General features: G+C 50.1%; 1 protein-coding gene across 1 annotated transcript in view; it reads right to left on the minus strand.

The window, feature by feature from the left end:
• The window catches only part of LOC101843871 (guanylate cyclase D), a 37,502-nt gene that overhangs the window by 7,579 nt on the left and 4,972 nt on the right, over nucleotides 1–24,951 (minus strand). Inside the window, exons 3-14 of the mRNA XM_040731802.1 lie at nucleotides 19,847–20,142; nucleotides 18,488–18,842; nucleotides 16,960–17,044; nucleotides 16,271–16,367; nucleotides 16,063–16,191; nucleotides 14,535–14,615; nucleotides 13,355–13,531; nucleotides 13,013–13,169; nucleotides 12,634–12,783; nucleotides 9,585–9,733; nucleotides 7,476–7,639; nucleotides 4,025–4,217 (exon numbers count right to left, since the gene is read on the minus strand). Of these exons, the coding sequence (XP_040587736.1) occupies nucleotides 4,025–4,217; nucleotides 7,476–7,639; nucleotides 9,585–9,733; nucleotides 12,634–12,783; nucleotides 13,013–13,169; nucleotides 13,355–13,531; nucleotides 14,535–14,615; nucleotides 16,063–16,191; nucleotides 16,271–16,367; nucleotides 16,960–17,044; nucleotides 18,488–18,842; nucleotides 19,847–20,142 (2,033 nt within the window). The remainder of the gene's footprint in view (nucleotides 1–4,024; nucleotides 4,218–7,475; nucleotides 7,640–9,584; nucleotides 9,734–12,633; nucleotides 12,784–13,012; nucleotides 13,170–13,354; nucleotides 13,532–14,534; nucleotides 14,616–16,062; nucleotides 16,192–16,270; nucleotides 16,368–16,959; nucleotides 17,045–18,487; nucleotides 18,843–19,846; nucleotides 20,143–24,951) is intronic.

Raw genomic sequence — 24,951 nt, forward strand, 5'->3', positions numbered from 1 at the left:
AGGGAGGAGGGGTGGGAGAGGGAGCTGGGACTGACATGTGAAGCATTCATGTTTCTAATTTAAATAAAAATATATATTGAGAAAAAGAAAGTGGGTTCTAGAGCAGCCTGTAGCAGCCTGTGATCTCCATACTCATGAGGCTGAAGTAGGAGGATTACTGCAAGTTTGAAGCCAGCAATGCCTAGGCTATATAGTAAGACCTTGACTCAAAAGGAGAAGGGATGGAGGAGGCTTGAAATGACTTGTTGGGTAAGCAGCTGACCTTGATGGTCTGAAGCTGATCCTTAGAATCCTCATGGTGCAAGGTGAGAACTGATTCCCACAAGCTGTCCTCTGTTCTCCACACATATGCACACAAGCGCACACAAACGTGCACGCATGCACGCACACACACACACACACACACACACACACACACACAAAACTGAAGGAGGAGGAGATAAAGGAAAAAAGTTCTGGAACCAGACAGACCATCTGGTTCCACCCCAGCTTTGCTACTTGCACAGGCAGAGAGGGCTTCCCTTGCAGCTACAGCTTCTCTTGCAGCCACAGCTTCCCTTGAAGCCACAACTTCCCTTGCAACCACAGCTTCTTCTCTGTGAGCTGTGAGTGGAATTAGTTGACAAAGCCAGATATACCATTGTCCCACAGAGCCCCTGCCAACCTCAGGACCCGAGACCAGTGTGGTGCCCCCTCAACTGTCAGAGCTGTTTGTTTCACAGGATTCCCCGTGCCCCACCCCACGTCAGCCATGGTTCTTACCAGCTGACCCTCCCACAGCCCAGCATTTCAGAATTCAGGGTCAGCCACATGCTGACCCTCACAGAGGTAGTGTGCCCAGGGATGCCTGATGATGCAGGTGAGGCTGTGGCTGCTTGTAATGTATGTGCTCCCTTCAGGGGTGGGAGTTACAGCAGAGAAGTAAGATCGAGGGCTGAATTCTAGTGGAGTCTAACCGTGCCACTGACTCACCGTGTAACCTCAATGGGGGATCTTGCCCTCTCTAAGCCTCATGTGTGTCAAGTGCTAACTCATCCTACCAAGGGCTAAATGAAGCATGCTGTGAAGACCCTCAAGCCAAGCTCTCCTTCCTGAGGTACTTGCTCGGCATGCTTCTTCCTTCCAGGTTTTCAGTGGAAGCCTGGGAAAGAGGTGGCAGTCTACCAGTGCTGGCATTATGCTGTGACTGGGTGAAAGACAGCACTTTGCTCCTAATCAGCACAACAGTCCTGAGCCACAGGCACTTCAACCCCATGCCACCAACAGGAGCTTCGGACTTGGAGGGCGGACAAGCTTCAGGCTGTTTAATAGCTTACATGGCAGGGCCTCCACACCCCAGGACAAGCTGGGTAACCAAACCCTTGTCCCCTGTTTCCCTAGTCTCCTGCCTCATGCCTTGTGCTAGGCCCTGAGCCCCAGGACTCAATTCCATGCTACATCCATAAAAGTGCTTACTCAGTGATGCTGATGTTAGGGTGGTCCTTTCACCCCCCCACTCCCCCCCTCCTCCTAACCCCCACCCCTAGCCCACTCTCCCACCCTCATCCCCACACATGCAGTAAGTGTTTGTTTGAATGGCTGCTTTTCAGACCAGAAATGATTCAAAGCTGTAACTAGATCCTGCTGCTGATGGGAGGGAAACCGAGGCAGATGGTAGGAGTGATGAGAGACGAATCACACATCACAGAGACTGGGCCTGGTGTTCCCCACATCTGGAGGGGTGTGCAGGCCTTGTTTGATTTCATTTCCCTCTGCCGGGAAGATGCAGGCCTCTTGGCCAGAGTTCAGAGCACAGCCGAGGCATGATTCAGAGCTGGGAGGGACACATGTGTGAGAAAAGATTAGCAGAGGCAGGAGAGACAGGCCAGAGTGACTCAGGGCAGATCAAAGCACGGGGGCTTGGGGAGACACCTGTGGGACCTGCAGGAGGCTGGGGTGTGGGCTGCCAGACACCACTTGGAGCTGTGGAATTCCTACCCTGGTGGCAGGGGAGGGGTCTGAGGACTCTAGTGGCAGTGGCCTCTGTGGGTCACCCCTGTACTGTCTGCATGGGCTGATGCCTATGGTAGCCTGTGGACCCTTCGGCTCCTCCTGGCTCTGCTTCTGTCTGTGTGGCCCTAGGCAGGCCTCTTTCCTTTCTGGCCTCAGGATTGTCACCAAGGTCTGTCAAGGGGAATTTTGAGAGTGCCAACCAGAGCTCCTCACTATGTCTGGGAGGCAGGGGAGCAAATGGGAGACTGGAAGGACGGCTCACAGGGGAGCAGGCAGAGAGAGGTGGGGGAACCCCAAGGGGAAGGAGCACGTGAGAAGGTCTGGTGGTGTGGAGATCCACAGAGAAGAAGCAGTGACAAATGCACTCAGAGGAGAGGTGCGTCCACTCCAGAGGGTTGTGGGTCACTGTGCCCTGCCACTTTATCCCAAGAGAATCTGTGTCATGAAGAGGGTGAACGTGCTACTAGGCACCGAGGATCCAATTGTGAGTTCAAGCCTCAGGTTCACATAAGCCATGGTACCTCCGCTGTGTCATCTGTAAGTTAGGGGGCCAATGCTTGCCTCACAAACCCTCATGCACACAAAGCCCTTAACACAGCATCCCATACACGGTAGGTGTTCCGCAAGTGCTGGGACAGACACTACAGATAATGCAGACAGCAGTACGCCTGCCTGCTCCATCCCTTGACTCCTTCCAGCATCTTCTCCTGCCTTGTTCCCTAAGGACTATAACTCAAAGGAGTTGCTGGACCATACATGGGAATGAAAGCCAACAGGACACAGTAGGATGACACCTTCCCCATTTTCTCTGTCACATCTGGGACACCAGCTCCTGGACCATAAAAGGCAGGGTTGCAGGAGGCAGGGGTGTGGGAGGCTGGGTTGTAGGAGGATCGCTACAGCACAGTGGAGCTGCAGAGGAATCAGTGAGCTTATCTCCCAATCACAACTGACACACACTTCTATGTCCACTGTAAACGGCCAGGGTGGAGGTTGTCTGATCCACAGATAAGGAAACAGGCTTAGAGTGGGGAAGATATTTGGCCAAAGCAACACATTTGGCCAGGCGGGAACCAAGTCCAGGATCTAAAGACACACCAGAAACAGGCTACAGAAGGTCTTGTGCCTCTGCTAAGATGCCTGTCTCCTCACAGCTACTGCTGGCCCATGTTGTGTCCCGCCACAGTGACCCATCTGGAATTCCCTACTCAGAGCCCTCTCAAGTCCCTGGTGCTTGTTCGTGGTCCCCCACATCCTGCTGAAGTGGCTTCACCCAAGCTGCATGGTGCTGGGGAGAAGTCTCCTCTTCCAGGAAGCCTTCCCTGCTCTCCTCACTCCTGCTCCCTCATGCCCTCAGCATTTTCTCATTTTCACTGTCACGGGGGCTATTGTCATCTGCCACCTACAGGACTGAGAGCTCCTGCAGGGTGGGAACTAGAGCTGGCTTGTCTCTGTATCCACGTTCCAAGCACAAAAGAGCCTGCCCATGAAAATGTTAACGAATAAACGGACAGACCAGGGGCATGTGAATGTAGGAACAAATGAAATCAAACGACACACTCTCCATCCCTGCTTGGATCCACATCCCTACAACGGCTCCCATCCACATCTGGTGTTGCTTCTCCTGCCTCTTCAAACTTGCCACATTGTCTTCCTTGGCCAACAGAATTTGTCAAGAGAAGCAATGTGTCAATCCCAGGCTAGACCTCGAAAAGCCAGCATGCCTCTGTCCTATCTCAGAACCCAGCTATGCATGTGAACCATTTCAGAGAGACAATGGGCCAGAGATGCAGAAAACCAAGCTAATGTCATAAAGCTGCTCAGCTTGCCTGCAGGTAGCCAGAGATGTGTATGAGTCCAGCTCATTCTGAGGCTTGTAACAAATGGTTTCATTGTATGCTGCTGGACTTTGAGATTATTCACTACACAGCAATAGTTAATTGATGCAAATGCACACATATGTGGATGGAAACAAACTTGCAGAGCACAGCTGCTGAGGGAGGAAGAGAAGGCGAGTCTCCTGTTGTCTTACCTTATAAACGTCATGGCTGTCCAGAACAGCATCAAACATCGTGTAGAGGTCATTGAGGAAACCCACAACCTCAATGGGCTCACTCAAGGCTGAGATGGTGGTGAAGCCCACGATGTCACTGAAATAGATGGTGACCTGCTCGAAGTACTCTGGCTCCACAGTTGTTCCCATCTTTAGAGCATTGGCGACAGACCTGAGGGATGAGAGGGATCAGGTGAGGACCCTGTTTTACGGTTTGGAGGCTGGGGATACAGTATGGAGGAAGTCCCTGGTTGGCCGGTGTGCCAGCTATGCTGTACAGACCTGCTCTGATTTTCTCGGAAGCTGGGAGCACTGTGGCCACTCCTTGCTCCCAGGCTGTGGGCATTAGGAGCCCAACAATAGTGTACATAGCTCAGTGCCCAATACACAGGGAAAGGCTAGGAATAAGATAGATAAATGAGAAGAAATGAGCTGGGGGATTCAGTCAGTAAAGGTGTTGTGTAAGAGTAGGACCCGAGTTTGATTCCAGAACACACATAAAATTCCAGGGTAGTACGAATGCTTGCAAGTCAGCACTGAGGAGGCAGAGACTGGGAGATCCCTGGGGTTGTCCGTCAACCCAGCCAAACTGCAGACCATGAAGACAGTCTATCTCAAAAAGCCAACATGGAAGATATTCTAAGAAATGACACTTGATGTTGACCTCTGTCCTCAAACACAGGTGCACACATGTGCATTCAAGCACCAAAACACGTGTGGGAGCAGGGAGCAGTTTGTGCTTACAGACATGCAATAGGGGAGCCTGGGATGTTAAGCACACAGGGTTGTTCCTTCAAGGAAAGGAATACAAAACCCATTTTCCACCCAGAAGGATGGAGTAGACATGCTTTCTAGCCTGGTGGTCTTTGTGCAATCTCTGTGGCCAGAGCTGGCACCTGACCCTCCCCCAGACCCTTCTCCTAAAATTGTCTTTCTCAGTCACTCTACAGAACCCATCTTTATGGAAGGTGTCACATGCGCTTTGCAGAGTTTCAGCATAGTCAGGTCTGATCTGCCCTTAGCTCATTACTTTGTTCCTCGGCAAGGTTTAGGCATGCTGTCTTGTGCATGCGGGATTGGGTTCATCACTGCATGAACAGTTTCTCACCAGACTGAGTTGTGCTGAAATACGCCTGAAGCGAACAACTCGGGTCAGACTCCCAAAGTTTGAACCAACACTGGTTACTGAGTGGTGTTGCACCAAACTGCCTTCTTGCCTCCAGGGCTGGTCCCTCTGCTGCTTGCAAAGATCCCAGAGTCTATCTCAACACGTCGGCCTTGACCCTCAGAGAAGGTAAGATTTCCTTTCTTTAAATAGAAGCATAGCGTAGGAGTTTGGTGGCCTCACCCAAGGAGTGTGGACAGTGAGAGTGGAGTAGCACAGATCCTTCTCAGTCCTCCAAGGCAAAGCATTTTACACAATTATTGAGGTGTCTGCTAAAAATTCAGGGGAGCAAACCATTCAGAGCATAGCTCTGCGACTTTGTGCAAGTGATCATAAAATCAGACCCTTGGTTTCCTGAACAAGGAAGAAGGGGGCAAAATCCCTGTCAGTTATTTTGCAGTCTGAACTGCAGTAATGCGCGACTTGGACCTTCTTCAAGAGGACCACGGTAAAGAGGAGGGGTGAGGCTTGCTGAGGGGCTGAGTGACCCCCATACTTGCTCAAGTGGTGGCAGTTCCACTAACGAGCTGCCCTTGAGGTTGTCCCTGGTTCCTCATGCCCACATCAAGGTTCCAAGTTCCATCCATGCCCCAGGCCCCTCATTTTTTTCCCCAGGTGCAAAAAGGGAAAGCAGTGAGATAAAAATGGCAATCTAAAATTGGCAAGGATGGTAAGCCTTTAAACTCCCAGGGGGCAGCCCCTAACCCCAGAATCAAGAGAGAAATTGACCCAGTATGGATTGGCCAATGGCCCTTTCATGGGGAAAAATTAAAACAGACCCAACTTCTAGTACAGGAACAATTACAGCTAGAACATATAAAACTTTCAGTCAGCCCTTGGAATTCCCTTCTTTTTGTAACTCATAAAAAACCCCAAAAACTAATTTTCAACTATTACATGATCTCAGGGGCATAAATGCCATCATGAAAACAATGGGCAGCCTCCAGTCAGGCCTCTGCACTTCTATCATGATTCCTCAAGAACATTAGATTATCATAGTTAACTTAAAGGACTGCCTTTTCTATATTCCTTTACATCCTGATGATAAGGAATTTTTTGCATTCTCTGTTCCTACTTTAATCTATCAACAGCCAAGGACCACATCATTGGGAAATTTTACCACAAAGGATAAAAAATAGCCCCACTCTGGGCAGCAGTTGTAGGGGTCACTGCGACCATTGCAAGCAGCAGAGGGACCAGCCCTGGAGGCAAGAAGGCAGTTTGGTGCAACACCACTCAGTAACCAGTGTCGGTTCAAACTTTGGGAGTCTGACCCGAGTTGTTCGCCTCAGGCGTATTTCAGCACAACTCAGTCTGGTGAGAAACTGTTCATGCAGTGATTAACCCAATCCTGCATGCACAAGACAGCATGCCTAAACCTTGCCGAGGAAGAAAGTAATAAGCTAAAGGCAGATCAGACCTGACTATGTTGAAACTCTGCAAAGCGCATGTGACACCTTCCATAAAGATGGTTTCTGTAGAGTGACTGAGAAAGACAATTTTAGGAGAAGGGTCTGGGGGAGGGTCAGGTGCCAGCTCTGGCCACAGAGATTGCACAAAGACCACCAGGCTAGAAAGCATGTCTGCTCCAGCCTTCTGGGTGGAAAATGGGCTTTGTATTCCTTTCCTTGAAGGGGTAACCTTGTGTGCTTAACATCCCAGGCTCCCCTAGTGCAGTGGTTCTCAGGGTGTGTGTTGCGACCCTTTGTGGGGTCAGATCACCTGATCCACCAACACCCACAAAGACAACAGAGGATTGATCCATTGTTCTAAAGAAATGTAACTACTGCCACTGCCAAGCAAAGAGAAGCCTCTTTTGGGTCTTCATATCAGGACACTGTGGCCATAAATGACACCTCTTTCCAGCCCTCACATGGCGAGGCTAAGAGAACAGGGGTCACCTTTCACAGGGGTCACCTAAGACTGTGGGAAAACACAGATATTTACATTGTAAGTATAGCAGTTGCAAAATTACAGTTATGAAGTAGCAATGAAAATAATTTTATGGTTGGGGTCACCACAACATGAGGAACTGTATTAGAGGCATGAGGAAAATTGAGAATCACTGAATCACTGCCCTAGTGCACGTCTGTGAGCACAAAGACCTCTGTGTCCCTGTGTGTGTGTGTGTGTGTGTGTGTGTGTGATTGTGTGGGGGGGGTGTGTGCGTGTGAATTGGAGGTCAGGTTCTTTGAGCACCTCCTGAGTTCCATCGCCTCGGAGGAAAGTAGGCTAGAGGCACACTCGCACCCCCAGGTCACTCACGGAGGGAGCATCTGTGAGAGTAGCCTTTCCGTCTTCTGCCTCTCCAGTTCCAGCTCCTCAGTCCGCTCCTGGACCAGGTCCTCCAGGCTTTGGGAATACTTCTCCAGCATCCGCAGCATGGAGTCAGCAACGCTTGTCTTCTTGCCTTGGTTGATGCTTTTGAACTGGAGAGAGAACAAGATCTCAGATTCAGTTTCGCTCATAAGGATCAATGCCTCCTGCCCTCAGCTTGGGAGTGAGCCAGGCAGCGCCCCTGCTGGGGAAGATGGTTTAAGTGGAGGCAGATATGTGAATCAGCAGGACACAGGGGCTCAGAGGGATGTGGGGGAACCTCTGGATGGGGCGGGTAAGTAGGAACAGAAGCTTAGCAGAGGAGTTTGTGTCCAGGCAAACACTATCATAAAGGGGACATGATGAGTAGTGGATAAGTGATGAATGGATGGACAGACAGACAGATGGATGGATGGTGAATAAGTAGAATATATAAAATTCCATTTTAGTTCTACCTCTATAAATATCCGAGGGCATTGAGACCAAAGGAAACTAAAGATTAAGAAAAAAAAGGGCTAGCCGGGCGTTGGTGGCGCACGCCTTTAATCCCAGCACTCGGGAGGCAAAGGCAGGCAGATCTACAAGAGCTAGTTCCAGGACAGCCTCCAAAGCCATAGAGAAACACAGGCTTGAAAAACCAAAAAAAGAAAAAAAAAGAAAAAAAAAGAAAAAGAAAAAGAAAAAGAAAAAGAAAAAAAAGGGCTAAATCCAGGAGTGAGGTTTCCATGTAGAAATTGAGCATTGTTTAGATACAGGCTTCTTAGCAACAAAACCAAAATGGAAACACAGGTCACATGATCCACCAACAGCCACACAGACAACAGAGAATTGAGCCATTGTTCTAAAAAGACACAACTACTGCCATTGCCAAGCAGAAAGAAGTCTTGTTTGGGTGTTCACATCAGGACACTGTGGCCATAAATGACACCTCTTTCCAGCCCTCACATGAGGAGGCTAAGAGAACAGGGGAGGCTAGTTACCCAAAACAGTAGGTGAGAGTTGGCTGGTCCAGGCCTTCTGACCCTGCCCTCCCTGGTGTGTGATGCAATCCCACCTTAGCCATGCTAAGCACAGTGCTTGCCCATCCAGCCTTCTTTGCCAGGGTCTTTCTCAGTTACCCTTTCCTCAGGGCCAGAGCCTCTTCCCCTGGATTTCTAGCTAGGACGATCTCTAAGCTCCCCAGGAAGATGGCAGCCTGGAGTTTTAAGAACCTTTTGCTCATTCTAACTCATCTGTCCTCCCTCATCATTGGACCTTGGAGCTTGTTAACCCTGAAGTCCAGAGGTCGTCTGTGAAGTAGCTGCTCCCCATGATGCTACGGTATGTGTGGGGTATGTGCCAATGCCCCAAGGAGCCATGTATGTTGTCTCTTGTCTGCCATGCTGCCTCTGTCCCTCCTCACCTGCCCCTCTGACCTGCTGAGCTTCACCCCGGTGACTTGGTGCTGTGGCTATGAGACCAGAACAGGATGTAGAGCTGTGTCTCTGGGTTTAATGGGTTAGCCCTGGAGAAGAACTGCCCTGCTCAGTCAGACCCACACAGCCCTGAGGACTCGTGAAGACTTGCCTCAGCCCTCCCGCTGCAGTCCTAAAGCAGGGTGGGGAGGGGGCAGAGCCCATCTAATCTCCTCTTCACTGACTTGGACCAGGCCTGTCTCTATCGTCACTATAAAGGCTCCCCTGCTTGGGTGCGAGGAGGCCTGGTCCTGGCTGAGGCTCCCCAACAGCTCTTCAGACACACAGGCAGGTCGCCTGGTCAGGTCCCTTGAGAACTTGTCTCTGCCTCGTTTATCTTCCACAGAGTCAAGACCATGGCGATATTCTTCAGAGGGTTGCCTTGAGAATGGAGTGACTGGAAAAAGACAGGACACTCAGGATTGCACTGGCAAACATGGCACTCACTCTACTAGAGTCCTCCTCAGAGTGGTGCTGCTAGCCTGTGTGCCCTGACTACCCATCATTTCCAGGCCCTGCACTGGGTCAAGTCAGGAGTGGACAGGAGTGCTTCTAAGCACCTGTGCCTCTGGGGAGCACCAACCTACCTCTGGGGAGCACTAACCTGTGTGTAGATCTGGTCCAAGCTTGGCCTGTCCTCCGGAGATTCCTCCCAGCACTGCTGCATCAGCTGGATGCACTCATGGGGGCCCTGATCAGGGGACACCAGTGGCCGGCACAGAGGAGGGGGAGATGCCACCTTCTGGATGATCTCTGCAGCAAACCCCATGGGTACCTTGGGTCAAGATGCCCTGAGGGATTATGGGAGGAGTCTTGTGGTAGGGCAGGGAAGGGGGACTTGGGCCTGAGGGATGCTCCCAGGACTTTTCATCCATGTCTTCTGCATAGCTGGCGTGCACACAGCCTTGCTAATCTGGGTCTGCCTCAGACTGTGGCCAGAGGAAGAGTCTGGGCCAAGAGAGCTGGGTTTAAGTTCCAAATCTGCTACCACTCCCTATGAGGTGGCAGAGAAGATGGAAAGCCCTTCAGCCTCAGTCTCCTTATCTGTGAAATGGGGGTCAGAGGGCCTCCTCTTGAGGGATGCTGAGGGAGGAGATACAGAAGGTAGTGCCTGACACCTGGCAAGCTCTCCCCAAGGCTGCTGTTCTGGTGATTCCCACCCTTGTGGTCAAAACCTGACAGCACAGCTCTCCATACCCATCTCAACACCCAGAGACTACACCACTCTTCACCAGAGTGATGCAAACACAGCCCCCATCACCCAAGACATTCCTGCTCTACCAGGTGAGACCCATACATCGAGGCCGCAGAGTCCAGTGCTCTTCTCGCCTCTGGTTCTGCCCCTCTACGCCTCAGTCCCACACCCCACCCCTGACGACTGCCCCTGGCAAAGCCGAGAGGTCATCAAGACCGCGTAGAAGAGGGGCTGGGCTCTGTGCTCAGCTCTGAGCCTGCAGATAAACACAGGACTTCGGTCATCCATGTGCATTCTGTACAGGTTGGGCCATAGCAGTGTAACCTCCCCTCTTCCTCCACAGGCCCCTTCTCCCCACCCTAGGTTGGCCACCTTTTGGGGGATAGTGAGAGATCTCTGTCTCTTTATGATTTTGTGTAGGTGTTTGCTTGTTTGTTTGTTTGTCTCAGGCTGGCCTCAAACTTATTACATAGCCAAAGACGATCTTAAATTTCTGATCCTCACGCATCCCCCATGTTGATCCCAATAGTACAGGTGTGTGCCACCACGCCTGGTGATGCGATGCTAAGGCTCTAACCCAGGGCTTTGTTCGTGCTAGGACAGCACTCTACCAACTGAGCTACATCCCTAGGCTTGATTGTCATGTTTTAGAAACAGGGAAGTCCATGGCTTTTCTGAAACTCCCAATGCGGCTCAGGCTATACTCAAACTCACTATCCTCCTGCTTCTGCTTCCCGAATGCTGAAGTAACAGGTCTGTGCTACCACACACTGGCTATTAATGTCCAGCATTACAAACAGGTAAACTAAGGCTCATAGGGTGAAGGGGGTGCCTATACAGGCCAGTAAAAAGCAGACATGACAGTATCCTTGATTTCCACTCTGTCTGTCTACAGGGTCCCAGCCTTAGGCATCAGACTCCAAGAGCCTCAGACCACAAGCACCGAGAGGCTGTGAGCTCACAAAGAAGTGCGTGCAGATGGAAGTGATATGGAGCATGCCCACACGCGCAGCTGTGTTTTAAAAGCACACCGATTGCACTGTGATGAAGGAAACGTAAATCCATTTCAAAGCATTGCAGATTCCTGAATAGCATCTGTCATCGGGTGTTTCTGCAGTCAGCAAATAGGAAAAGCTGACGACGGTGTGGAGGCTCCAGCATTCTGTGCAGGGTCTGGGGGGCTGAGTAGGGGGTGCGTGTGCACAGATGGCACACATGTAGAGGTCAGAGGTCAGTGCTGAGTGTCTCTCTCAATCGACCCCCATCTTATTTTTTAAAGACAGGCTCTCTTACTAAACCTGAAGCTTGTCAGTTTGGCTAACTGACCAGCAATCCCCGAGGGCCCCCTGGTCTCTTCCTCCCTGGGGCTGTGCCATCACACCCAGCTTTTTTTGTGGGTGCTGGGGATCTAAACTTGGTTCCCCATGATTGCACGGCATGCACTTTGCTGGCCCAGCCATCCTCCTAGACCTGGGTTTCAGCATCTTGGAGGATAAAAGAAATGCAAGCATGATAAGAAAAATGGCCCTAGGCTGGCCCCAGGTCCTCTTGTGCCAGGGCCACTGTTCACACCCATTGACTCTCTGTTCTCAGCAGCGCTGGCTTCTGTGAAGGAGGCTGCTCGCCTGGTCCCTAAGAATGCCTTGCCTGGATGAGGAGACCATCGTCCAAACTCCACTTCCTCCTTGAGAAGTCCCTGCCCTGCTTTGAGCATCACTTAAATCTCTGACAAAGGCTCATCAGCCAGTCACCTCCCAGGGCATCAGACAGAGCACTCCAGACAGTGCCTGGGAACCCACATGCACACAGGCATCCTCCAAAATGTTAGATGCAGGTGAGACCCCCATTAGCCTATCCCCAAACTGCCCAGGCAGATTTTACTGAGCAACTACTACCACGTTTCAGGCCCTTTATCTAGAGTGCAAAGCTGCACACAGAGTGACTTTGTGAGGCAGGCAGCCTGATACCCATTTTATAGGTAAGGAAACTGAGGCTTAGACCTAAAGAGGATTTATTCAAAATTGTGGAGCAAATGGTTGTGGAGCCAGCTTTAGACCTAGTTCTCAAAGCTAAGCTCTGGATCCTACACTTTCCAAGGCCAGAGAGAGCACATTCTAGGAAGCAGCAGGCTTGGACTGAGCCCTATCTGAAGGTCCCTGATGCCCGCACATGAAAGCTCCTGTCCTACCTGGAGGACCTCACCTGGAACTAAGGCTTGCAAAGCCTATCTGGGTGGTCTTATACGATGTTCAGCATCGAGGCCAAATGGACCCCTAGATCTGAAATCTGGCCCCTCCCTGACTTCCTAAACCCAGGCTTGAAATAGGCAGTGTCCACTGGGCTGAACTTTGGTGGAGGAAGAGGAAGGTCAGGCCGCTATCTATAGGACAGGTCTCTGGGACTGGACAGGCATAGTGGTGGGGGGCAACTGCAGGGTCCCTGACAGAGGGACGCGTACCTTCTGCTGAGAGTCCCCAGGAGCAGTAGGGTGGGCCTCGGGTAAGTACCTCCTGCAGGATGATGCCCAGACTGAAGACGTCGCCTTTGAAGCTGGCCTTGCCAGGCCCCCCAGGCCCCCGCAGCTGCTCAGGAGCCGTCCATAGAAGCTCTGCAACCACAGGAAAGGGTCTCTTGCTGCCATTTCTGTACCTGAGAGGACCTAGACACATATGTTCTCCTGGACTCCCAGGTCAAGGGCCTCAGGTTCTTCCAGAACAGAAAACCCACCAATTCCAGGTCCCAACGCAGAAGCTGTGGGGCACTGGAGGTCTCCCCCTCCCCTTCTTTACAAACACCAATATATCACACCCTCCTGGTAGCCCCCTGCTCACGCCAACCTTCCGGGGCTGGCTGAGGCCTAGGAGAACAGTGAGATTCCAGGAACTCTTCATAACCATGGTCAGTGATCTTGAGCACGAAACGACTGTCCACCACACAGTTCCTGGACTTGAGGCGCCCGTGGGGGAAATGCCGATGGTGCAGATACCGCACACCCTGGAAGGGGACACACAGGGTTATTGAGGAGTGAGAAGGACCCTGGGATGTCCACAGGACTCAGAGGCCTTCTGACCTCAACTCATTCTTTGCATTGTCAGATTTCAAAGCTGTGGGAAATCTGAGCATGCCCCATCTCCCACCCCTCCCGTTGACTCTTAGCTCCTGGGAGGCTCGGCTCTCACTCTGATCAGATCCAACAGCAGGGAGGCCTTGAAAGTCCAGTCTAGCCTCAGGGCCTCATTCCGAAGCAGATCCTCCAGGCTGCCACGGGAACAGTGTTCCAGTACCATAGCACTAAACTCAGGTCCCACGAAAAGGCCCAGGAAGGTAGTAACATTCTCATGCCGCATCTCCCGCATCTGCAGGGGGCAAAAGGCACCTTAGAAGGCCCCCGAGGACCCTTCATCAAGACCCTGAGATGGATAGATGAGCAATGGCATTGTTGTTTTTGACCACTGCATTTTAGAGTACATTGTTATACACCAGTAGATAGCCAGAATGGCACATAGTAAAGGCTCTGAGAAGTTCTGTGGCTACCCTCAAGCAATCTCCAAACTTGGCTGACCCCCATATAAGACCTCTCTTTCTTAGAGAAGCTGCTGACACAGGCTATAAGGGAAATGCCTAACTACCCCCAGCCGCTTAATCTCCTTCTCAAACTGGTTGCAGGGAAATGACTGACTACCCCTGTCACCTAATCTCTCGGAACTGGTAGCTGATGCTGAGTATCATAAAGAATAACAAAAGTCACAATTTGATGAAATTCCTCATTTCTCAAAGGCATGCCATTTGCCAGGGACAGTTCTAGGTTGTTCTATGCATACCCTGCCCTCCTCACGCTCTCCTAGGCTGGGTAGCATTGGCTACCCAGGTATTCCATGGAGGCAGGAAACCTGGGCGCTGCCCTCCCTCCCTCTGATCGTGCCTCTCTGATGGTGATAATCTTGGGGGAAGGTGCTTATGTGGTCCATGATGGTGATTGAAGCTCCCTCAGGAAAGAGAACCTCTTCTCCTAAGCCCAGAACTCTGCAGGCACATGAGTAAACAATGGATGCAGGGATGGATACAGGGAGGCAGGCACAGGCTGAGGACCCTAGGTGGTACCCAGATTCCATTTCTGGGGGAGGAAGAGCTGTGCCAGACAGTTTTGGCAATGTTGACATGGCTTGAGGGATGCTGGTGTGTGATGGTGCCCATGATGATGGCTAACATGAGATGCTGTCACTGGACGGTGATAACAGGGAAAGCAATGGCTCTCTTAGGCCAGAAGCTTGCTCAGGGAGTAGGAATCAATCCAGACCAGTGAGGGTGTCATGAACATGTGCCTCTCTGGCCCTGGCACCCCTCCATCTATGGCCCTACCTTCCTCAGGAGGCTGAGGCTGCTTGGCCGCAGTTCAGGAGCCATGCCTGCTTCAAACTTCTTCAGCCATACCCAGTCTCCCTGTTAAGCAAGAACAAGTGTTTGAGTCAGAAGATGGTGGTGCCCACCTTTAATCCCAGCACTTTTGAGGCAGAGGCAGGTGGATCTCTTAGTTGGAAGCCAGCTTGGTTTACAGAGCAGAGTTCCAGGACAGCCAGAACTACCCAGAGAAAACCTGACTCAAAAAAAAAAAAGAAAAAGAAAAAGAAAACTTTCCTTAAAAGAAATGGAGGAGGAGTGGATTGGTGGAGGGGAGGAGAAGGGGAGGCAGGGAGGAAAGAGGGGAGGCGAGCAAGGAGGGAAAACTGTGGTCAGGGTATAAAAATGAATAAATAAATAAATATGACATGAACACTCAAAATCAGAAAAACAAACAAGAGTTTGCCTGCTTTCGTTCGCTAGCAGGGTGATCACAGGCAATTCCACCATCTCTCGGTCTTAGTGGCTACCGTATACGTGCACCCTCTTCTGTGTTCTGAGCTGAGCATAGCCTGGGAGCAGTAAGCAGCTATTTCAGGGAGAGAGGCAGGCTCTGGCTGGTGGACCTGAGGCTCACTCCTCACTCTACCTCCCTGGAGCCCTGGGACCTGGGTAGGTAACTTCTAGTCTGAGCCTCAGCTTCCAACTCTGCAAAGCAAGGCAACCAACAATGAGAACTAAAAAGGTTCAGCTAGCAGGAAGGTCCCAGCTGGAGGCCAGCTTTACCAGGAAGGGTTCAGGTACCTGTGATACCCAAGCTGTGACTAGGGGTTCCAGAAGAGGCATGAGAGAAGGGCGGGAGGGACGAGGCCCGGCTCTCAGTGTGGTCCCAGCCTTCTGCTCTGGTCCCTAGTGGATCGTCTCTGCACAGCCTCACCTGCAGCCTGCTGGCTACTGTGCTTTGTGTGTCATTAAAGTCTCCTTTGGGTAGGAAAAGGAAAAGGTGGGGTTGCCTGGCAGGGGTGGAAAATAAGCAACAAGAGCCTCATGCTGCTTCCTATGGAAACAATTAGCCAAGCTCAGTAACCGTGGCAGCCATAGGAAAAGAACCATATATTAGTAAACAGTTGAACTTGACACTAACGGCATCTGAAAAATGGCTGTGCTCTCTGCAACCATAATCTTGTTTGTCTGATCTTTGACTCTGTAGATTCCCTGTCAGCTGGAGGTCCAGCTTTTTCCTGGAGTGTCTGAGGCTGGGTACTGCCTTCACCCTGGTTTTAGGGACTGGGGGGTCTCACTGCTTGAGCAGGTAGGTGATCTGGGCCAAGGCCAAAGAGACTGTCTGACTGCCAAGGTCAGCCATGAAACATGCCGGTGGGAGCCAACTGTCTGTTTCCCATTTCTGGAGCTGCTGTCCACGCACTAGCGGATCCAGAAAAGTCCCAACAGAAGGGGACCCCAGAAGCCAAAGACTCTGCCTTTGATTGACTTCTTCCAAACTGGCCACCGCCTTCCAGGCCTGTTGCGGGGTGGTGATGGCCCTCACCTGGTACAGGGCCACAGTGGTATGTTCCAGGAGGGCTGGTAGGCTTCTTGCTGACCCCTGGATCACTGACCTTGGGCTCCCTCCTTCCGCCACACTCCTTGACTCGCTGCCACTGTCCACATGCAGCCTCTGGAACAGGAGCAGAGGTGGTGACGAGGCCAGACCCAGCCTACCTCTCTGCCCACACAGCCCAGGCCTGCACACCCACCCGCCGGCTGGGGGTCCGATGGAGGAGGGTGAGATCCCGGGCTGTCAGCAGGATCCGATGGGGGCCCTGTACCAGCTGTAGCTGCTGAAGGCCAAGCCTGGAAGCAGAGAAAGCAGGCCTCAGTCAGGCTATTGCCCTGCCTCTGACTCAGCACCCACCCCCTAGTCCCACATCAGTGCCAGCTTCAGGGCTGGTGCGCACCAAGTAATGTCCACACAGAGCCCATTGGCCTTGGGCTCAGGCCTGCAACTTCCCAGGGCCTGATGGGCCTACTAGTGCGTAGACCAGTTTCCCTGAGGCCCTGTTAGAGGTGAGAGTGGGAAGCTAACCCCCTCTCGATATGGCTGAGGCTCCGGAGTGTTTGAATTCAGGCATGGCGGGGGGGGGGGGGTGTTTGCAAAGCTTAGGGATCCCTGAGATAGACCTGTTTAGCCCCTCACTGTGCAAACAGGAGCCTGAGGCTCAGAGGCAGTCTCATCCAGAGTCACAGGCTCCTTCCTCGAGTCTCAAACAGACCTCTCAGGAGGCAGCCAGGGCTCCTGGCTCTTCTTGGGTGCAGCCAAGAGAGGGAAAGGAGGCAGCAGGCCCTGAGAGCAGGGAGAGGAGGTGGGGAACACCCCTGTAGGTTGCCAATGGAGACCCCATAGGACAGGGATGCGGGTAGCCTGAGCCAGGCCCATCAGCCTCACCTGATGAGATAAGCAAGGATGCCACCAACCAGAGCCAGGACACAGGCCAGCGTCAGAGTCAGGAGGCTGCTGGGGGGCTGCACACCTGTGCAGAGAAAGACAGGTGTCATTAAAGCAGGGACCATTCTCTCAGGGCCCTGCTGCTGCCCTCCCCAAGCCCTGCCCTGTGAGGTCTCTAGCCATCCCTGCCTGTCACAGGCTGAAGCCCCTAGAGGGTGGGACCTAGATTTGTCTTCAAGAGAGTCAGTGGGAGGACAGGGTCTTTGTTCTGTGCTCTCCTTCTCCCCAGAGTGAACAGTGGAGGACCAGGAAACAGGAATCACTATTTGTAGAAGAAAAGAGGTGCGGAGGAGCAGGTGAGGGCTTCAGCTCCTCCTTCCTCAGGAGCCTTCTCGGTATTCACATTCTTCCTGGCTGGGCATGCTGCTGTGAATGTGATACTCAGGGAGGAGCTGGTGTGTGAGGAGGCAGGGGGTATAGCTCAATGCAGTGCTTGCTTATGATAAGGAATACACACGTTACAGAACAGATGTGGTCAAGCAAGTTGAGGTGGCACCGGGGTCAGGAATACATGCATTCCTTTCAAGGGAGGTCAGATGGGGTAGTATGTGCCTGGGAAGGTGCAGGAGTTGCTGTGTCTGTAGATTAGGGCTGGAAGAACAGGGTTGGCTGAGTCTGGGACAAAAGGAGGCACAGAAAGTTTGAGGCAGGACAGGGACATATACAAGCCTGGTCAACCTGTCACTGCCGCCATAATGATCATGTGTACATTGGGGGATGTGCTTGCACATATGTGACTGTACACATGTGTTTTCACTTCCCTGTGTTCGTAGTCACATGTGTCATAAAGGATGATGGCCAGGATAGATGAATGACAGATATCAGACATGTGAGGGCCTCCTGCCCCGTACCCCCCCAATGGACATAAGGAAAATGAATTCCTTACCTGGAGCCAGCAGACTTGGGTCCAGCTACTGCCTTCCTGTGTGACTCTAGAAAGTCACCAAGGCTTTCTGAACTTCAGTTCTTTAATGGTGTCTATAGGGGGTAATGGCCTATTCACAGGGTTGTGGGGCATTTAGGAGATCTGTGAGCTGGGGCATCCATTTCTAGCCCTGATCATCCAAGGGAGGCCTTGCTGATCTCCTAGTGCTTCTCAGCTACTGGTCAGGCCTCCCATGAGAGGTCATAGCTCTTCTTTATATTTGCTCTTGCCCCCCTTTTGTAGGACTACTCACATAGACAGTTTTAGCGAAGAATGGATGAGTAAACAGATGGAGACATAAGATAGGTAGACTGATGGATGGGTGTGTGGGTGGGTAGATGGATGAATAGGTGGGTTGGTGGTAGATTGATGGAAAGACAGGTAGGCTAGTGAGAAGATGGATGGATGAATAGATGGATTGGTATATGGATGGATGGGTGGATGGATGGATGAAGGAAGGATGGGTGGGCAGATAGATGGAAGGAAGGATAGGTGTATGGATGGATGGACAGATGAGAGATTATTGGGTGGACAGTGAATTACCTCTTATGCATAGTGTGTTGGGGTCAAACCAGCAGCTGGCATCATGGGCTGGAGGGCTCCCTCCAGGAAAGTGGATAGCCTTTTCTAGCGGCTGCACCTGCCATGTACTTGTGTCCAGAATGTGGGTGGGAACCAACTGGCTTCCTTCACCATCTGTGTCCAGGATGACATACTGGGCTAGCCTTCTGCCTTTCCCATTCATCCGAATTCTCTGGCTAAAACCAGCCACATCAAGAGCTCTTATGTGGTCCCCTAAGTGAGCTCCTGGGAGCCCTGCTCCATGGTTCTCAGAGTTGTTCAGGGCATGGGCCAACAAGATGACAGCATCATAGATAGTTCCGAAGAGTGGGGACACCTGTGGAAGAGAAAGTCCTCCATCCTTTTACCCTAGACATCCCAGGGGCTTGCAGGATTGTTTAGACTGTCATCCTCGCCCCCAAACAGTCCACTCTTTGGTCACACATTACTCCAGCCCCACTGATTAACCTCACGGCCTCCATGTGTGCCACCACTACTATTCTACCTCTAACTCAGATGTGTCACAGGCATCTCAAACCTTCCAAAAGCAAGCCTCTTGGTTCTTGAAGGTTCTTCCTCGTTGATCTTTGTTCAGGTCCTCATCTGGATACTTCCTGATCCCTGAGCTCCACTCAAGAGTCCTCTTCTCTTGGAGGCCTTCTTGGTTCATCCTGTCCCTGTTGTCCATTCCTCTATGCCAACCTCTCTCCATCCCTTGACCCTTGTCTACTTTCTTGGCAGGACCATCACACTTTGAATCTGTTCATCTTGTTTCCTGGTTATCGTTTGTGTCCCCCAATAGAACGAAGCCTGTCTTTTCCTTCACCAGGTCCCCTCACCTGATGTGATGGCACATGTGAGACTCAGTTCAGCACCCGTGTTCCTGTCACCTCCTCAAGCCACTACTATCCTTATTCATTAAGAAGCAGGCATTGGAGTTCAGCTGAGTCCTAGAAGTCAAAACTAAGCCAGTAGCTACACCCCACCATGAGCACTTTTCAGAGTCACAGTGGTGACCTCCAAAAACTCACCCCAATACATTCTTCTTTTAGCTCACTAGAGAGAAGTCGGCTATCACAAGAGGAAAAGTAATTGGACATTAAAATTATGGGAGCTGAGTACACTGTTACAACACAGCAGGAAGGAAGATGGGGGTGGGGTGGGAGGAGAGCATGAGCCAACACCTATGGGCTAGGCAGGCAGACACAGGGCGTGGTGGGGTGGGGCTGGCTTGCCCAGTGGGTCCCTGGCCCAGGCCAAGAGGCCCGTCATGGATAAGATGTGCACATATCCTGGCTCAAGGCCCCACCTTCCAGGCTGAAGAGAATCTGACACACCCACCTGCTCTGGCTCCAGGTGGAAAGCGGCACCTCCACTCATCTTGGGAGCAGCGAGAGCTGGGTTCTCAGGACCAGACTCCAGGCTGATAGTGAGCACTGCGTCGTAGGCCTCCCGAAAGGGCCCACGGTCGTCCAGGGCCAGGTAGGAGCGGTTGCGGTAGGGCAGGGCGAAGAGCAGAGTGTCATAGGGCAGGAAGACGACTCTCCCGTCTGTCAGGCCCTCCTCCCAAGCGCAGCGCAGCAGGGCGCTCTGCTCCAGGCCCCCCAGGAGTGCCGAGTGCATGCACAGAATCACAACTGGGGGTGAACACCTCAGGGTCATCTTTGCACTTCAGTCCTTTCGGGAAACCCAAATCCCAAGGCCCTCAGAGCTCCTAATATCTGTGGTCACATTTCTAACTCCAGCCCCTAAGCATTCTGGGTATGAGTGAGATTTGACTTCAGTCTGACCCCATAGTAACTGTGACTGAGGTTACCACATCTAGGTTAAAAAATTGTTCCTATGGAAGATACCCTTGTATTAAGATGATGACCCTTCTGACCTTCCACCCCAGAGCGGCACACAGCATCTGCCTCAGCTTCTGATCCACCCCAACCCTCATGACTTGATAATTGCTGATATGCATGGACAACTTTCTACAGCGGTCCCCAGGTGTCTTCACGTTTAGTCATTCATTACTGCATGTGGTGGAATCCATGCATGTATAATGTGTAACGCCAGCACTGAGACACCAAGGCAGAAGGATTGTGGTTTAAGGCCAGCCTGGACTTACATGGCACCATCATAGTAGCAAAAAAATCATAGTAGCATGAAGATGTATATCATTTTTGAATTTCCGGGTGAGGAAATTTAGGCACAGAAAGGTTAATGAGTTCCCCAGAACATATAGGCACCATAGTAGTAGAGCTGAGATTTGAACCCAGGGCTCACTACCAGTTTATAATTTTTAAAAAGTGTGTGTGTGTGTGTGTGTGTGTGTGTGTGAGTGTGTGTGTTTTGAAATAGAGTCTTGTCATAGAGTCTACACTAGTCTTGAACTTCCTAGGTAGTCCAGGCTGGCCTTGAGTCTGCAATCCTCCTGCCTCGATATACCAGGGACTGGAATTATAGGTGTATGGCTTCATGCTTAAGTTTTTAAAATTAAGATGATTTCCAGAGCATGGAGAGATGGCTCAGAGGTTAACATATTCTTCCAGAGGACCTGGGTTCAATTTCAGCACCCATATGGTGGCTCACAACTGTCTGTGACTCCAATTCCAGAGGATCTGACATCCACAACACAGACATATATGAAGGCAAAACCACCAATGCATATAAAATAAAAATAAGTAAATTATCTTCAAAACTATCATTTCCATGTCAGACAACCTATCCTTAAAAGTGCGTGCTTTGGTAGTTTAAGTACATTTGAAAATTGAACAGAAAAAAATCACTGTTATTTAATCTGAGGGAATATTCATCACCCCCTCTGCCACCCCGTCCTCCCTCCTAGTCTATTGCTCATCTCAAAGGATTGCCTGTTCTGGACATTTTCATCTACCGGGACTCATCTGACATGCAGTCCTTAATGTCCAACTTCTTTTATTTGAAGTACTCCATGCCCATCTTGGTTGTGGTGTGAGTCAGTACTTCATTACTTACATGGTTGTATGATATCCCACTGTTTGATTGGCCGTATTTTGCTCCATTCATAATCATGCTGTGACCTCAACTATGGCCTTGGGTGGCATCTAAGAGTCTAAGCACTGAGAAATGATTGGGTCAGGAGAGCTCTGCCTTTGACTACACTAGTCCAAGGATAAGTTTATAGTTGGTGGCATTATTGGGATGTGATGGGATGTGGGACCTCTCTGGAGGGAGTGGGTCCCTAGGACCATGCCTCTGAAGGCTATCCTTTCTCCTTCCTGACTCTGGTTCCTTGTGCTATGATGTGAGCAGCCCCTGCCACCACCATGATATCCGGCCTCACCTCAGGTCCAAAGCAAGGAGACCCAGATGACCTTGAACTGAAACTGTGACCTAAAATAAGCATCCCTCCTTTCAAGCTGTTTTTCTCAGGTACTTTTTTCACATTGAGAAAATGCCTGCTACAGCCCTCAGTAATAACGAATCCAATTGCCTTCCCAGGCATAAGACAGAAGGAATCCTACCCAGGATGAAGGTTCACACAGACCCCATCTGCTTCTTTTTCTCTTCCTGCTTCAGGTCCCCGATAGGCTTGCAGCCATGACCCAGAAAGTCACCATTGGCTGAGATGAAACCGGGTCCCTACTGCCATCCTTTTCCCTAGAAAACCTGGGAATATGGAGCTACCACAGAAGAGCAGGGGTCTCTCTGTGGGGCCTGAGGCCTCTCATCACACAGAGGTCAGAGACTGGATGGAGTTCTTTCCTTGGATGAGAGCCTGAGTGGCTGTGTTATTTGAGCTGGTGGTCTTGAGTTGTCTGAAATCTAAACAGTGGGAAGAGCTCCTCAATAAATACCCGCTGGGATAGGCAGACAAAGAACTATGGCCATGTCCCACATGCTCTGCCACTGTTCTATTTAGGGTTTCTTCCCCAGACATACCTTTTCTCTTAGGGGGAAGTTGGAAGCTCTGTTTTGTATCTGGCCACAAGGGAGAGCTAAAAACCACATAACTAGGAAGAAAGCTGGTACAAAGCACCTCTCCTCTTCCCTATGCATTGGGCATTCTGAACTGCCTCATGCCATTTAAAGAACTATTGAAAAGTACGTAACATTGGAAAGAAAGAACATTGAAAGAACAGGCAAGTTTCAGGGACTTGTCAGAGGCCACGCAGCTAATAGGGCCAGCATGAAATTCCTACAGTTCTCCTCACCATTCTGTCTCCTGCATATGAATCTCAGCATCATGACTGGAACTCAGTTCCCTGCCACAGGGCTGAGGCATGGTCTCATGGCTTCCTTAGCTTCTCCCATACTGCTCCAGCCATGAAGAATCAAACTGTGCCTCATCTTCCTCAGCCATGAGGTGTGTTCCCTGCACTCCTTGGGCTAGTTGGCATGTCTGTCTAGGATGCCCCTGTCTCATATCTATTCTGCAGCTGACTTCTGCCTTATTCATCGTTAATCCCCACCCTAACGTCATCTCCTCTGGGAAACCCTGTTCACATCCAAACAAATAGGTCATTTCCTTTGGATTCTGTTCCTTCTCCAGTTTCAGGCTCTAGCCTCTGAGACCTAGCCTGTTGCTGCCTTGTCCCCAGAGCTCAGCTGGAGGGTACATTTCACAGAACTAAGCATTCAAATGTTGAGCCATCCATCTCCAGCAAGAAGAGGTGGAACATCTGGTCCCATTCATAAAGACTAACCATGCTAGTTTGGACTCTTGTCCAGCACCCAGGAGCCTGGGCTTGAGATTTCCAAGAGTGAAGATACATCTTGGTTGTTGGGTTATTTGCAACAACTCATGTATCATCTGCCAGAATCAGCTACATTGAAATAATATGGGACCAGGACCAAGGCCCTGAGAGCACATGGGCTGAAGGTCCAAATACTGAAAGAGAGGGAATTGGCACCTCAGTTCTGCTATAATCTATGCTCACTTGAACATTGCAGAGTCTTCCACAATAATAGGGGTAGTAAAAAAAATCCAGGCTGGGTGGTGGTGGCTCACGCCTTTAATCCCAGCACTCGGGAGGCAGAGGCAGGCGGATCTCTGCGAGTTCAAGGCCGGGCTGGACAGACAGCCTCCAAAACAATACAGAGAAACCTTGTCTTGAAAAAACAAAAAAAAAATAAAAAATCCAGCCAACAACCTATTCCCAGTGTGCAAGTTTCAACATTGAAACAGAAAAAAAACAACGTGAAAAATAAAGGCACTGTGACTACTTGAAAATCAGTAATTACACAGAAAGCAGTCACAAAGAGAAGATGTAGTTCAAATGGAGAGTTAAAAAGAAAGATTGTAAGAATGTTCAAGAGAATCAAAGAGGCTACAAAGAAATTACTGGATGAACTAAAAGAGGGCACAAATAAGCAGCAAGAGGAATAAGTCAGTGCATGATATGAAAGGGGAGTCATACAAAGAAATACTGGTGGCTTAGTGGGTAAAGGTGCTTGCCACCCAACAATGCAGTTCCAAAAGCCTGTGCTCCTAGAACACATATGTGTACCATGGTATGATCATCCACATACTCACATCACACACACACACACACCACCACCACCACCATCATCACCAATTTGAAAAGAAATACTGAAAAGGTCAAGTTCAAATATTGGAAGTGAATAGTTCAATAACTAAAATAAAAACTTAATGGAGAGCCCCAGAAGAAGATGAATCAAGTGTAAGACAGAGAATAGAATGTCAGGTCTTGAAGTCAAAGTACATGAACTCAAATATTCAGACAATGGTGAAGATAATAGGAAGGTGTGAACAGAACATGTGACATTAATTCAGTGCCACTAAAGGACTAGACCTAAGAGTCATGGACATAGAAGAAGGAGAATTTCAAGTTAAATGCATGGAAAATACATTTAATAAGAACAGCAGAAAATTTCCCAAATCTAGTAGGCTATCCAGATACATGAAGCATTTAGAATGCTACAAAGACATCCCCATACCATATTACAATTAAAACACTGAATACACAGAACAGAGAGTATATGTTGAGAACTACAATAGAGAAGCACCAAGTCACATCTGGGACAGATCTATCATAATAACAGTGGATTTCTCAACCAAAATTCTAAAAGCTAAGAGGTTATGAACAACATTCAATTCCTGAAAGATAATTAACTGAGAACACGGATTTATGTACCCAACAAAGCCATCCTTCATATTATCCTTCTATATAAAACAAAAGTAAAGACATTCATGACCACTGAGCTAGCATGACACACAAATGAGAAAGATAAACACATCCACGAGAAAGAATAAACGACACTAGAAAAATGCATAAGCAATTTAGGATTGGGAAAGTACCAAATATTACAAAAACAACAAAGTGACAGAAATGAATGCATACATTTCAATAAAAATCCTGAATATTAAGTTTCAACTCCTCAACTGAAAGACATAGATTAATATATTAGATTTTACAAAACAGAAAAAAACAAAAACAGGACCCATATATTTGTTG

Source organism: Mesocricetus auratus, unplaced genomic scaffold (assembly GCF_017639785.1).
Source record: "Mesocricetus auratus isolate SY011 unplaced genomic scaffold, BCM_Maur_2.0 Super-Scaffold_4256, whole genome shotgun sequence".
Lineage (NCBI taxonomy): Eukaryota > Metazoa > Chordata > Mammalia > Rodentia > Cricetidae > Mesocricetus > Mesocricetus auratus.